Genomic DNA, 11,471 nt, shown 5'->3' on the forward strand with positions numbered 1-11,471 from the left:
AAATAATATCGATGTGCGATGCATATCAAAACCTTTGTCTCCACTAATGTTTGGCAAGTGAAAATCTCAGTAATGCAAAATGAAAACAATTATTCTGTTTTGGGAATAAAACTCCACCCCATATTATTGAATAAGTATTGTCAAAAAATTACATCACACTTGCCACTTGACCTGATAAGTTGAAGTTTTTATATTCAGATTTTAAGATCTAAAATGAAAAAAATATGGACAAAAAATTATCTATCTTTCGATCATTTAAAATTATTCAACAAATTCTATAAAATCTGAATAGTCTCATGATATATGACCCGATTTTTCAAATAAAAAATTTGGATTCAAAATCCTCCACCCTCTATTTTATAATATTTCTTTGAATTTAAACCTTAAACTCTGAATAATAATTTTAAACAATAATTAAATATTAATATAATTTCACTAATTTTTTTTTAATTTTAATTTGAGAAGTGCTATAGATCATTCCTTACTTAATATGACCTCAAATGATTAAAAATTATTTATTATTTACTTATATTCTAATTATTGATAAATAATATTTTGATTTATTTTTAATATCCAAAATTAAAATTTAAAATTTAAAAAAAAATGTATACATCATACTACTATCTCACTTTCATCATATTAAGTAAGATATGACACATTTATCATCATTAAATGATTATCTATTACATGTTTCTTTATCATCTAATGATGATAAATGTATTATATATTATTTAATATGATCAAAATAAGATGAGAGTGTGGTATATAATATTATTAAAAAAAAAAAAATTCTACATGACTTCTTACTATTTATATAATTTTTATACATCATATTTTTTTTATCAAATATTTAATATATAAATTATGAATAAAAAAATTGAATTAATTTAAATAAAATAAACTAAAAAAATTTTAAAAATTATTAAAATTAAATAAAAGTGTAATGTTTGGAAGTTATGAAGTTGTATAGCATAAGCATACCTCTTTCAAAAATTAAGGGCTATAAAAGCGATTGCAGCTGACCTACCGGCGGTGAAACTCACACTTTTGGCACGTGCGAAGCCAATACACCTGGTCGTCGACTAAGTCGGCATCACACCAACGAAGGGGTTCGATCGCCTAGTCCGATTGTAGCTCTTGCGGTTCCTGCCATGGAGTTGTACGAAGGAGGGTGCGAGCTGAAGCTGCTCGAAACGCTGGAAGGCCACAGCGACAGGGTTTGGAGCCTAGCCTGGAACCCAGTCACCGCCGCCGCGGGGACCCCTCTCGTCTTTGCCTCCTGTAGCGGCGACAAGACCGTCCGAATCTGGGAGAACACTCCCTCCCACTCGGCTTCTTGGACCTGCAAGGTTACCTCTATTTGCTTTGGATTTTTTTTTTTTTCTTTTTGAACTTTGAGAGGTATCGGAATTTAATTTTGATGTTATATATTCAGGCAGTTCTGGAAGACACGCACACCAGGACCGTCCGATCTTGCGCTTGGTCGCCGTCGGGGAAGTTATTGGCAACCGCGAGCTTCGATGCCACCACTGCCATTTGGGAAAACGTTGGTGGTGACTACGAATGTGTTTCCACTTTAGAGGTATCCACCTCTATTTCTACATATTCTATTATCTATTGTTATTCTATATTTTCGAAAGGCTATTGGCCGGAGATCTCGGATAATAGATATACAGTCGGCAAGAATACTGGCTCAGGTAATCCTGGGAACTCCTATTACAAAATCGAAGCTAAGATTTCTAAGGCCATAACTCATCCTAAGCCCGCCCTTCGGCTGCAATTCCATTATTATTATTATTAATCTTCCTAATCATCTTACGTTAAGAAACAAAGTCAAATGAATAAATAAATAAATTTTGGCGTTTAATTTCTACGTAGGGTCATGAAAATGAAGTGAAAAGCGTGTCTTGGAACGCGTCGGGGACTCTACTTGCGACGTGTGGCCGAGATAAATCGGTTTGGATTTGGGAACTGCAGCCGGGGAACGAGTTCGAGTGTGTCTCAGTGTTGCAGGGACATACTCAAGATGTTAAGATGGTTCAGTGGCATCCGAGTACGGATGTTTTGTTTTCTTGTAGCTACGATAACACTATTAAGGTACCGCATTTTGATGAAGTGGGTTTTGTGATTTTCTTTTTCATCTATGAACAGCCTGAGAAAATGTTTGATTAAGCTGTTTCTTGCTGCTTTGTTCTGAAGTCAAACGAGATTGCATAGGAGTTGTGATGCAATGCAATGTTACTCGCAGGTTTGGGCTGGTGATGATGACGACTGGCAGTGTGTTCAGACTTTGGGCGAACCTAACAGGCACTCGAACTCAAATTCTTGACCTCTTTCTTGAATATGTATTTGGTTTTGATACATGTTTTGCACGCCAATTTATTTTTTTGATAAGTGTTTTGCACGCCAATTTATATAGAGCTACTGACAATTTTGTTAACAATTCATTGATTTAGTCTAATTAGTCTAATTCATCTAGGTTGGTTTTTTGTCAGTGGCCACTCTTCTACCGTTTGGGCCCTCTCTTTCAATGCCAGTGGAGACAAAATGGTCACATGCAGGTAGGTAAAAGTGTTTGCTCATTTTCATGGTCGCTGATTGGGATGCTCCTTTTTCCGTTCCTAAACAACATTGAATCTGTACTGACTTTGCAGTGATGATCTTACCCTAAAGATATGGGAAACAGACAACATACAGATGCACTCTGGTGATGGCTATGCTCCTTGGTGAGGAATATGACCTTTATGCGTGCATGTTTGGCCATTGGCCAAATCTTCAACTTATGATTTCTCATATTTTGAAATTTAACATGGTTCACTCTTTAATTTGTATTTTCAGGAGACATCTGTGCACTCTCACAGGTTATCATGATCGATCAATTTTCTCAGTTCATTGGTCGAGGTAGTGACCATCAGATTAATAAAAATAATATTATTTTTATCTGCTTGTCTCCATGGATTCATGTTTCTGTTATTTTTCTCAGATTTAACCCCATCTGCCCACCCTTTTAAACATTGAGGTAGAATTACTGCAGTTTAAGAGAAATAGTGTATGGAAAATCGTCTATATGCTCACCAATCCAAAAAATAAAAATAAAAAACTTGTCTATATGCTTTGCTTTGATGGTGTAGCCATGACTGCAGATGGCTTGGACTTGCTCCCCCTCCCCCCAAAATAAGGAATAAAAGAAAAATAAAAGGATAGGCTAGGTTTTGTCTTTTCACTTGCATCTTTAATAGCATTCAATAGTGGTTATACCTTTATTGTTAAGCTCAAATGTTAGTCACATAGTGTTACTCATGTGCTTGGTCTGAAAAACTTGCTCTTGTACAGATGGGTATCTAGAATAGGGAGAATATCATGGACTTACTGTCATCTTCATGTACACCATGCTACAATTGTTTGCCATCTACGGATCAAATAGCAGATATCAGATTAGATACTAAGTAAAACTCTAGCTAATTTTAGCTAACTGTTTTCGTACTCATACTGAATTACCTTGGAGACTACATCTCAGTGTGGTTTAATTACTCATTCAATCAAAATATGTAGATATAGGCTTATAAGTTTCTTTCATCCTTTTTTTTAATCCTGTAGAAAAATAAATTGTCCTGTTATGAATTAATTATACTATATGCGTGAAAATGACAGCGAGGGTATTATTGCCAGTGGAGCAGCTGATGATGCCATACGGTTTTTTGTGGAGAACAGAGATGGTTTGGTATTCAATAATATTCCTTCAGCTTTTCATTCATTGCTATTATTTATTGACATCACTGGTGATGCTGAGATCATGTCGCATTTATCATCAATTTTTTCTGAAAGGGATATGGTAAATGGACATTTTTCTCCATTGTGTAGATAAATCTTGGCCTCCATGTATGGTAAAGAGGGATAAATCTCCTCTAGATTACTAATGGAAATTATAATTAGAACATGGTATAATATAATAAGCTTAGTTCAATGCTCAATAAAATTTTGTTTACTTGATAAAAAAACTTAGTTCAATTAATCTCCTAGGATGAAATCAGAAGTCCTTTACAGAGATGGGCAAAGGGGTTCTTGCTTGATCCATATATCTTTGTTGAAGTCATGTTGTCAGTTGGAGAAACTAGATTTTAGTTAATTTCTTGATAATAACAGTTTGATTTCACATTCTTGGCCTCGTACGTATTTTTAATAGGATTGAATTAGTCTTTGACCTTGGTTAAGTTGATAAGGGATCTTAAAATTCAGCAGATCGTATATCATGGATGTGAACTTTCCTTAAAATCTTTTAAAATTCTAGATTCCTGGATTTTCTTTTTATGCAGTTCAGAAACTACCCATCAAGTTATCAACTCCATTGCATACTTTTAAGCTTATAAATTAAGTCGATGATAGGTTGATGGACCTACCTATAAATTGCTGCTGAAAAAGGAGAAGGCCCATGACATGGATATTAATTCAATACAATGGAGCTCTGGGGTAAGATTTTTTTCCTCTAGACTGATAAAAATCTCGAGCGTAATCCCGTCAAAATGACTTTAACTTCTTCGAACATCATAGAATCCAATGTGTGGATATATAATAAGAATTTTCCAAACTGGAATGCTTATTTTGTATCTGGCATTAACAGGTCACCCTTTCTTGTAGAGCTTAAATCATGTCATTCTATTTGTCTATTTACTGCGGTCATGTTTTGTAGTGTAGTCTCATTTACCTGTGATAGCATTTTGCTATTTATGATTGCTCATTGTCAGGAAAAACGGCTATTAGCTTCTGCAAGCGATGATGGTACGATAAAGATATGGGAGCTAGCGTCATTATGTATGGGTAAACAAGTCCTGTTATGCTTTAAAACTGTTCTATTCGTCGATTTACCTTGGAAATGTTTCAAGCCTAATCCACCTGTAGTACTAATCTCTTTCTTGTTCCAAATATATCAGAAAACGGGCACTAGCTTCAGCAGCGTGATGATGAAACATCAGAAGATATGGAGCTTAGCTTCACTGTGTATAAATGTTTACAGTTTTGTGGAAAATCAAGATATTTTTATGTTGCTGGTAGCCTCTGGCCCAAGTGGTGTTAGCCTTAGCCCCCTCAATATATAAGGGATGGGCCAGGTTTCGAACTATGTCATTTGGGTATGAACTATGAAGCGAGTTTATCCTTTAGGAATTGAGATGAAAGTATGAAACAAGAAAATTATGCTTAATAAAAGCAAAATGTAGCTATAATTAATCTCGAGTTTAATTGTCGACCGTTTTAACGATAATTTGGTTGAACTCTCTCTCTCTCTCTCTCTCTCTCATTTCATGACAAAATTTAGATTATTCTGTTTCTATTCAGTCTCTCATGACAAATCTGAGCAAAAATTTGTTGATATATATAAGGTCATATCACAATCATAATCCTAAAATTAAAAGGGCTAGCCAAGAAAGAAATCAATCAAATATATTCTCTTCAAAATATCTACTAGGTTTAGATCAAGTAAGTGCATTATCGTGATTAAAACAATGGAAAAATATCATACAAACGAAAATAAAATTAAAATTCAACACCTGTTTTCTATTCTCAATCCACTAGAATTTGCTCTCCTTCCCTCGTCAACCAAAGCGGCTCGAGCCTGCATGATACCAGCGGGGACTAGCGAAGTATCGAATGCAGAACAATCTATCCAGTCCTTCAAGAGCTCCTCCTGTCCCCATATATCCGGAATCCAAACCCGACCAGCCACCTCGACCCTATGTCTCTTCAGCCTCTCACGTCCACTGTCCTCCGTCATAACGTCCGAGGCCACATGAGCTGGTTCTTTTCCAACATCTTCTGCACTACGTGAAGCTGGCAGGCCTGCCAATAATAATGCAGCTCCGTCTCCCTCACACCTACGGGTTCTTGAGGCTGAGCTTTGCGTATTATTCTTTTTGTCAGTGGGGCGGCTTTGTTGTTCTTGATCAGTGTCATGTAACTCATCGGAGCGCTGGCTTTCCTTCATATTGGACTCCAATGGCTGTGAAGGAGTATGGAGACCGAAAACAGCTGAGTCTTGGGGATCCATTTTGGTGGGTGTTTCTTTCATGCAGATGAACAATGATAATTCTTCTTCTTTCTCCTTTTTCTGTTGCTTACTTTTTGGTCGAGAGAGAAGATTACATGATGGGGATTTATGTGTGGGAACAAAGCAAAGAGAATGGGTGGGGAGTTAGTTTACACGTCATTCGCAAATCGCAAGTGGCTTCTTTTTGTATGGTAAGTGACAAGAGTACGTGTCTTGTTAGAGAATGGATTGCAGTTTGTGTGGCTTTAGTGCGACTTTCTTCGCACAAAATTCATAACCCTAATATATATAGAGTAATGTTATATGTAATTGTGAAATGTGCAAGTTTTGTATAATTATATAAAAAAAAAAGTATGATCTATTATTAAAAAATTAATTTTTTTCATATAAATTTTCTATTTATTTATTTTTTTAAAGTGATTGCATGCCGTTTGCACATTCACGATTGTAATTATCATTTATCATATATATATATATATTATATGCATGTATACTTACGGTTAGAAATGTTTTGACTATAAAAAAATATCATAAAAATAAATTTATAAAATAACGTGATTTAATACAATACATTCGATTGTAAAAATACTTTAATTATAAAATAAATCTAATATATTATGTGAAATTATATCGTTTATTATTTATCTTTATAAAATTTCTTTTATCATGATACTACTTTTATATATATATATATATATATATATATATATATATATTGAATAAGAGTGTCTATACACTACTTTTTGGTGAATCGTGAGGTTGATGTTGATTTTGGGCACAGACTGTATAGGGATTTTTGAATCTTGGCCAATGAGTTTGCAGGCTTCGGTTAGGAGGAGGCGGCTATCATTTAACAAAAAATAAAGAGAATAATGGAACTGATCTAATTTTTTTTTTATTTTTTATATGTATTTATTTAACGAGATGGAGACTTGTGTGGGAGGTTGAAAGAAGATCTTTTTGTTTGATTACACCTCAACCACCAGTCTTTATTGTGGCGACATTAATTTAAAGAGTTTTATTATGTATAAGTAAATTTACGTGCTAATCTGTATATTAATATTATTGTCTTAATAAATTTTCTTTTTTCTTTTCTCTCTCTCTGGCTCCAATTTCTCAGTTTGCTAAATCTCTTAAGTTAATGTATCACATCTTATATAATTTTTTACTTAAATAATCTAATAATTATTTAAGATATATGGTATTATATAATAGACATGACTAAATATAAATCTAAAATACATATATACACATGAACTAGCTAGCCAGCCTTGGGTTATGGTGGTAATTGTAAAGAGGCATTCTCAATCTCCCCCCACGTTAAAATGAATGTTACTTAGCCCACATACAGAATGCGGACAAAACTTCATAAAAAAGACTTGTTGGGATGATTAGATTTTTCCGATGCTCAATGCTACAAAATGAAGAGAAAGGAATATTCAATCATTTCTAGGTATCGATGCTCATGGACCCCCACACTCTTGGCTACAATGTTTCTAGCAGTCATATTGGGTCCAAATCAATTTTGAATTTGAATTCGACAATTTTGATAGATTGAATGTGCCAAAACTTTTAGATATTTGAGGAGAAGGCCATGCAAAGGAAAGAAAGTCATAATTAAATCACTGGGACTGTATGTAATGAGTAATTTTATACATCAGTTACTATTTATTTTCATATCCTATACTTATAATTTTTTTTTCATAAGGTGAGAGTATTTTTTATGGGTAGTGATAGACTTACTACCTATCTACTACCCATCTATTACTTATAGTGTTTTTATTTTTTTATCATTTTATTTTAAGTATTTTTTTAACATTCTTAATCATTAAGAAAAAATTAAAAAAATATATACACTTACTAATTATCACTTTCTTAACTATTAAGTAAAATAAAAAATTATAAAAAAATCAAATACAAAAAAAGTAGTAAATGAGTAGTAAGAGAGTAGTAACCCTATCATTTTCCATTTTTTATGGATGTGGAAGTACTTTTCATAAGATGTGGGGTGTAGAGTAGTGAATAGTGATTGATATATAAAGTTTTTCATATGCAAAAACAAATTACACTCAATTGTCTCATTTGGATGGTGAAAATGTTTTATCTCACTTCATCATTACAATTTTATCAATTTTTCACGTAAAATATAATAAACAATTCAACCTTTTCAATTTTCATAATAATAATAATATTAAAAATAATATTCTAATAATATTTTATTCAACTTTTGACTTTTATCTTAACTTACTATCCAAACAATACCTTAATTGTATGGTCCTTTATCATCAAAGCTAAGGCTAATCGAAAAATTATCGACGGATTAATTACGATTAATCGGCGATGCTAATTACCAATGCTTACCGGGGTCAATCATCGATTATCAACTGGTTAATGAGAGTTTACTGCCTCCTAATCCAAACCCTACCTCTGAATTACTTTTAATTTGTATTCTCTGATCAAAATCAAGAAGGGAGAGCAGCGGTAGCAACCTGATGTGTAATTGTATGTTGAACACTGAGGAATCGGGCCTAAGCCCAATACTTATATTCAAGTTTGGGCTCGCTTGCATCTTGTAGTCCATATTCGGATATTCCCTGAAAATCAAAGTGAACACCTTTGAGTTTTCTAATTAATAAAATCACCCCATTTTTAAAATTAGCTGTTCATTTTGATTTCCCAAATTTTGCTTTTACGCCACTCCTTATGAAAAAGCATGTGCAGGCGCATGCTCTGGGACTCTGCCACCATAGCGCACGTTATTCAAACCTACGCACAATCTAGACAGTTCAACAAAGGGAAGCAGCTCCACGCCCAGTTAATATGCGCAGGTTACCCACTAAACACCTTCCTCACCAACCACCTCCTCAACATGTACTCCAAATGTGGTGAACTCGATCTTGCTCTGAAACTGTTCGACACAATGCCTCACAGAAATATGGTTTCTTGGACAGCAATGATCACTGGATTTTCTCAAAACAAGAGGTTTACAGAGGCATTAGAGATATTTTGCCTAATGCGGAATGCCTGTGAAAGCCCGACTCAGTTTGCATTTTCGAGTGTTGTTCGCGCTGGTGCTGCTCTTGGGTGGATTGAGTTTGGGAGGCAAATGCATTGCCTCTCGTTGAAATGTAGCTTTAGTTATGAATTGTTTGTGGGGAGTAATTTAGCAGACATGTATTCAAAGTGTGGTTCAATGGTTGAAGCTTGTAAAGTTTTTGAGGAGATGCCTTGTAAGGATGAGGTGTCATGGACCGCAATGATTGATGGTTATGCAAAAAATGGTGATTTTGAGGAAGCTTTATTAGCTTATAAGAGGATGATTAATGATGGACTTGTGATTGATCAGCATGTTCTTTGCAGTACTTTAAATGCTTGCGGGGCACTTAAGGCTTGTAAGTTCGGGAAGGTATTACATTCGAGTGTTGTGAAGTTGGGAATTGAATTGGATACTGCTGTAGGGAATGCCCTTACGAATGTTTATTTGAAAGTGGGAGATATGGAAAATGCTTTGAATGTGTTTGGGACTGAACCTGAGGGTAGAAATGTTGTGTCTTATACTTCCTTCATTAATGGGTATGTTGAGGCAAATCAGATTGAGAAGGCATTTGATGTTTTTTCTGAGCTGCGGATGCATGAAATTGAACCTAATGAGTATACTTTCTCTAGCTTGATCAAGGCGTGTGCTAACCAGGCTGCCCTTGAACAAGGAATCCAGCTCCATGCCCAAGTGTTTAAATTTAATATGGACTCTGAGCCTTATGTTTCTTCAATTCTTGTTGACATGTATGGTAAATGTGGCTTACTTGATGATTCAATCAGGGTCTTTGAGGAGATTGGGGACCCAACTGAAATTGCATGGAATTCTTTGGTGAGTGTGTTTGCTCAGCATGGTTTAGGTAAAGATGCCATAGAAACTTTTGATAGGATGATTCAAAATGGGTTGAAACCAAATGGAATAACGTTTGTCAGTCTTTTAACAGCATGTAGCCATGCTGGACTAGCAGATGAAGGGTTGAAATACTTCCATTCCATGGAGAAGATTTATGGTGTAGTGCCTAGAGAAGAACATTATTCCTGTGTGATCGATTTACTTGGCCGATCTGGGAAACTTAAGGAAGCTGAAGAATTTATCAACACCATGCCAATTGAACCAAATGCTTTTGGATGGTGTTCATTCCTTGGGGCTTGCAGGACTTATGGTGACAAGGAGAGGGGCAAACTTGCAGCAGAGAAACTGATGAAACTTGAACCTGAAAATAGCGGGGCTCATGTTTTGCTTTCAAATATATATGCAAAGCAAAGGCAATGGGAAGACGTAAGGAGTTTAAGGAAGATGATGAGAGATGACAATGTGAAGAAATTACCGGGTTATAGTTGGGTTGATGTTGGAAACAAAACCCATATCTTTGGAGCTGAAGACTGGGCCCATCCTCGAAAGAAGGAAATATATGAAAAGCTTGACAGTCTATTCGATCAGATTAGAAAAGCTGGATATGTTCCTTACACAGATTCTATTCCATTTGATATGGATAAAAGTTTAAAAGAGAAAATTCTTCATCATCACAGCGAGAGGATCGCTCTAGCATTTGCACTAATTAGCATTCCAGCCGGAAAGCCAATCATTGTGAAGAAAAACATAAGGGTGTGTGTGGATTGCCATTCTGCATTTAAGTGCATTTCCAAGGTGGTTGGGAGAAAGATTGTTCTCAGGGATAACAGCAGATTTCACCATTTTGCCGATGGGTTTTGTTCCTGTGGAGATTACTGGTAATGTTGGCTTGAGAGCTTGTCATGGCAATGCCCAGAATACGAGGTTGGTGGTCATGTGAAGGAGTTTTGGGAAACTACGGAGCCTCTCTTAACTGATTGCCGTACCATTTGAACTGGAGGCCCCATGCACAGATGATGAGCCACAGTTCTTGTTGGCAATTGATTTTTTGATAATTAGTCGTGGCAATAAATAGAAATACAAATGTAGATTAGATGGCCACCATGCGTTCTTAAAAAAACACGATTTAAAAAAAGAAAAAAGATGACCACCATGCAGTGATGGGGGGCTAAAGCTTCAAAATCAAAGGGAAAGTAAGGACACGAATGACAATCAGGTCGTAGTTTGGATGACAAAGTTCCAAGTTCCTTTCCCACTCCACTCTATCACTCTGAGTCTCTGACAATAGAACATGTACCTTTTTGGCGGATTCAGAAATGCGAGATCTATGCCTTGTTTAGTTATGCAGTTTAGATAAAATGATATGAAATGTTTTATTGAAATTGAATAAAATATTGTTAGAATATAATTTTTTAATTTGAGATTTGAAAATATTGAATTGTTTATTATATTTTGTTTAAGAGTTTGAGAAATTTATAATGATGAGAAGAGATGAGATAAGATGATTTTGTGTATCTAAATCGGGCCGTACACTGCATAGAG

At 35.1% G+C, this 11,471-nt stretch overlaps 3 protein-coding genes across 4 annotated transcripts; 2 read left to right on the top strand and 1 right to left on the bottom strand.

Moving 5' to 3' along the window:
• Nucleotides 1-956: 956 nt before the first annotated feature.
• On the top strand, nt 957-5,254 carry LOC109002433 (protein CIA1-like). 2 transcript variants are annotated; one of them, XM_018980185.2, is made up of 11 exons: nt 957-1,349; nt 1,436-1,582; nt 1,879-2,097; nt 2,249-2,307; nt 2,496-2,561; nt 2,655-2,726; nt 2,839-2,901; nt 3,652-3,721; nt 4,384-4,467; nt 4,743-4,815; nt 4,929-5,254. In XM_018980185.2, exons 1-11 carry the CDS (start codon nt 1,152-1,154, stop codon nt 4,940-4,942), a joined length of 1,065 nt encoding a protein of 354 aa, XP_018835730.1. In that variant the 5' UTR covers nt 957-1,151; the 3' UTR covers nt 4,943-5,254. The 2 variants fall into 2 exon arrangements, with proteins under 2 accessions (XP_018835730.1, XP_018835731.1); XM_018980186.2 differs by having other exon boundaries at nt 1,008-1,349; nt 4,743-4,809.
• A 172-nt stretch (nt 5,255-5,426) lies between these two features.
• LOC109017364 lies at nt 5,427-6,195 on the bottom strand. Its single transcript, XM_018999648.2, has one exon. It carries the CDS (start codon nt 6,059-6,061, stop codon nt 5,537-5,539), a length of 525 nt encoding a protein of 174 aa, XP_018855193.2. The 5' UTR covers nt 6,062-6,195; the 3' UTR covers nt 5,427-5,536.
• Nucleotides 6,196-8,707: 2,512 nt separating this feature from the next.
• On the top strand, nt 8,708-11,423 carry LOC109002430 (putative pentatricopeptide repeat-containing protein At2g01510). The gene has a single exon (XM_018980182.2). It carries the CDS (start codon nt 8,754-8,756, stop codon nt 10,809-10,811), a length of 2,058 nt encoding a protein of 685 aa, XP_018835727.1. The 5' UTR covers nt 8,708-8,753; the 3' UTR covers nt 10,812-11,423.
• The last annotated feature ends 48 nt before the right edge of the window (nt 11,424-11,471 follow it).

The sequence above is a fragment of the Juglans regia genome, chromosome 4 (genome assembly GCF_001411555.2).
Source record: "Juglans regia cultivar Chandler chromosome 4, Walnut 2.0, whole genome shotgun sequence".
Lineage (NCBI taxonomy): Eukaryota > Viridiplantae > Streptophyta > Magnoliopsida > Fagales > Juglandaceae > Juglans > Juglans regia.

Coding starts and splice junctions, on each gene's coding strand:
- LOC109002433 (XM_018980185.2), top strand. CDS start 1,152: ATGGAGTTGTACGAAGGAGGGTGCGAGCTGAAGCTGCTCGAAACGCTG. Junction 1,350..1,435: donor CGGCTTCTTGGACCTGCAAG/GTTACCTCTATT, acceptor TTATATATTCAG/GCAGTTCTGGAAGACACGCA. Junction 2,562..2,654: donor GACAAAATGGTCACATGCAG/GTAGGTAAAAGT, acceptor CTGACTTTGCAG/TGATGATCTTACCCTAAAGA.
- LOC109017364 (XM_018999648.2), bottom strand. CDS start 6,061: ATGAAAGAAACACCCACCAAAATGGATCCCCAAGACTCAGCTGTTTTC.
- LOC109002430 (XM_018980182.2), top strand. CDS start 8,754: ATGTGCAGGCGCATGCTCTGGGACTCTGCCACCATAGCGCACGTTATT.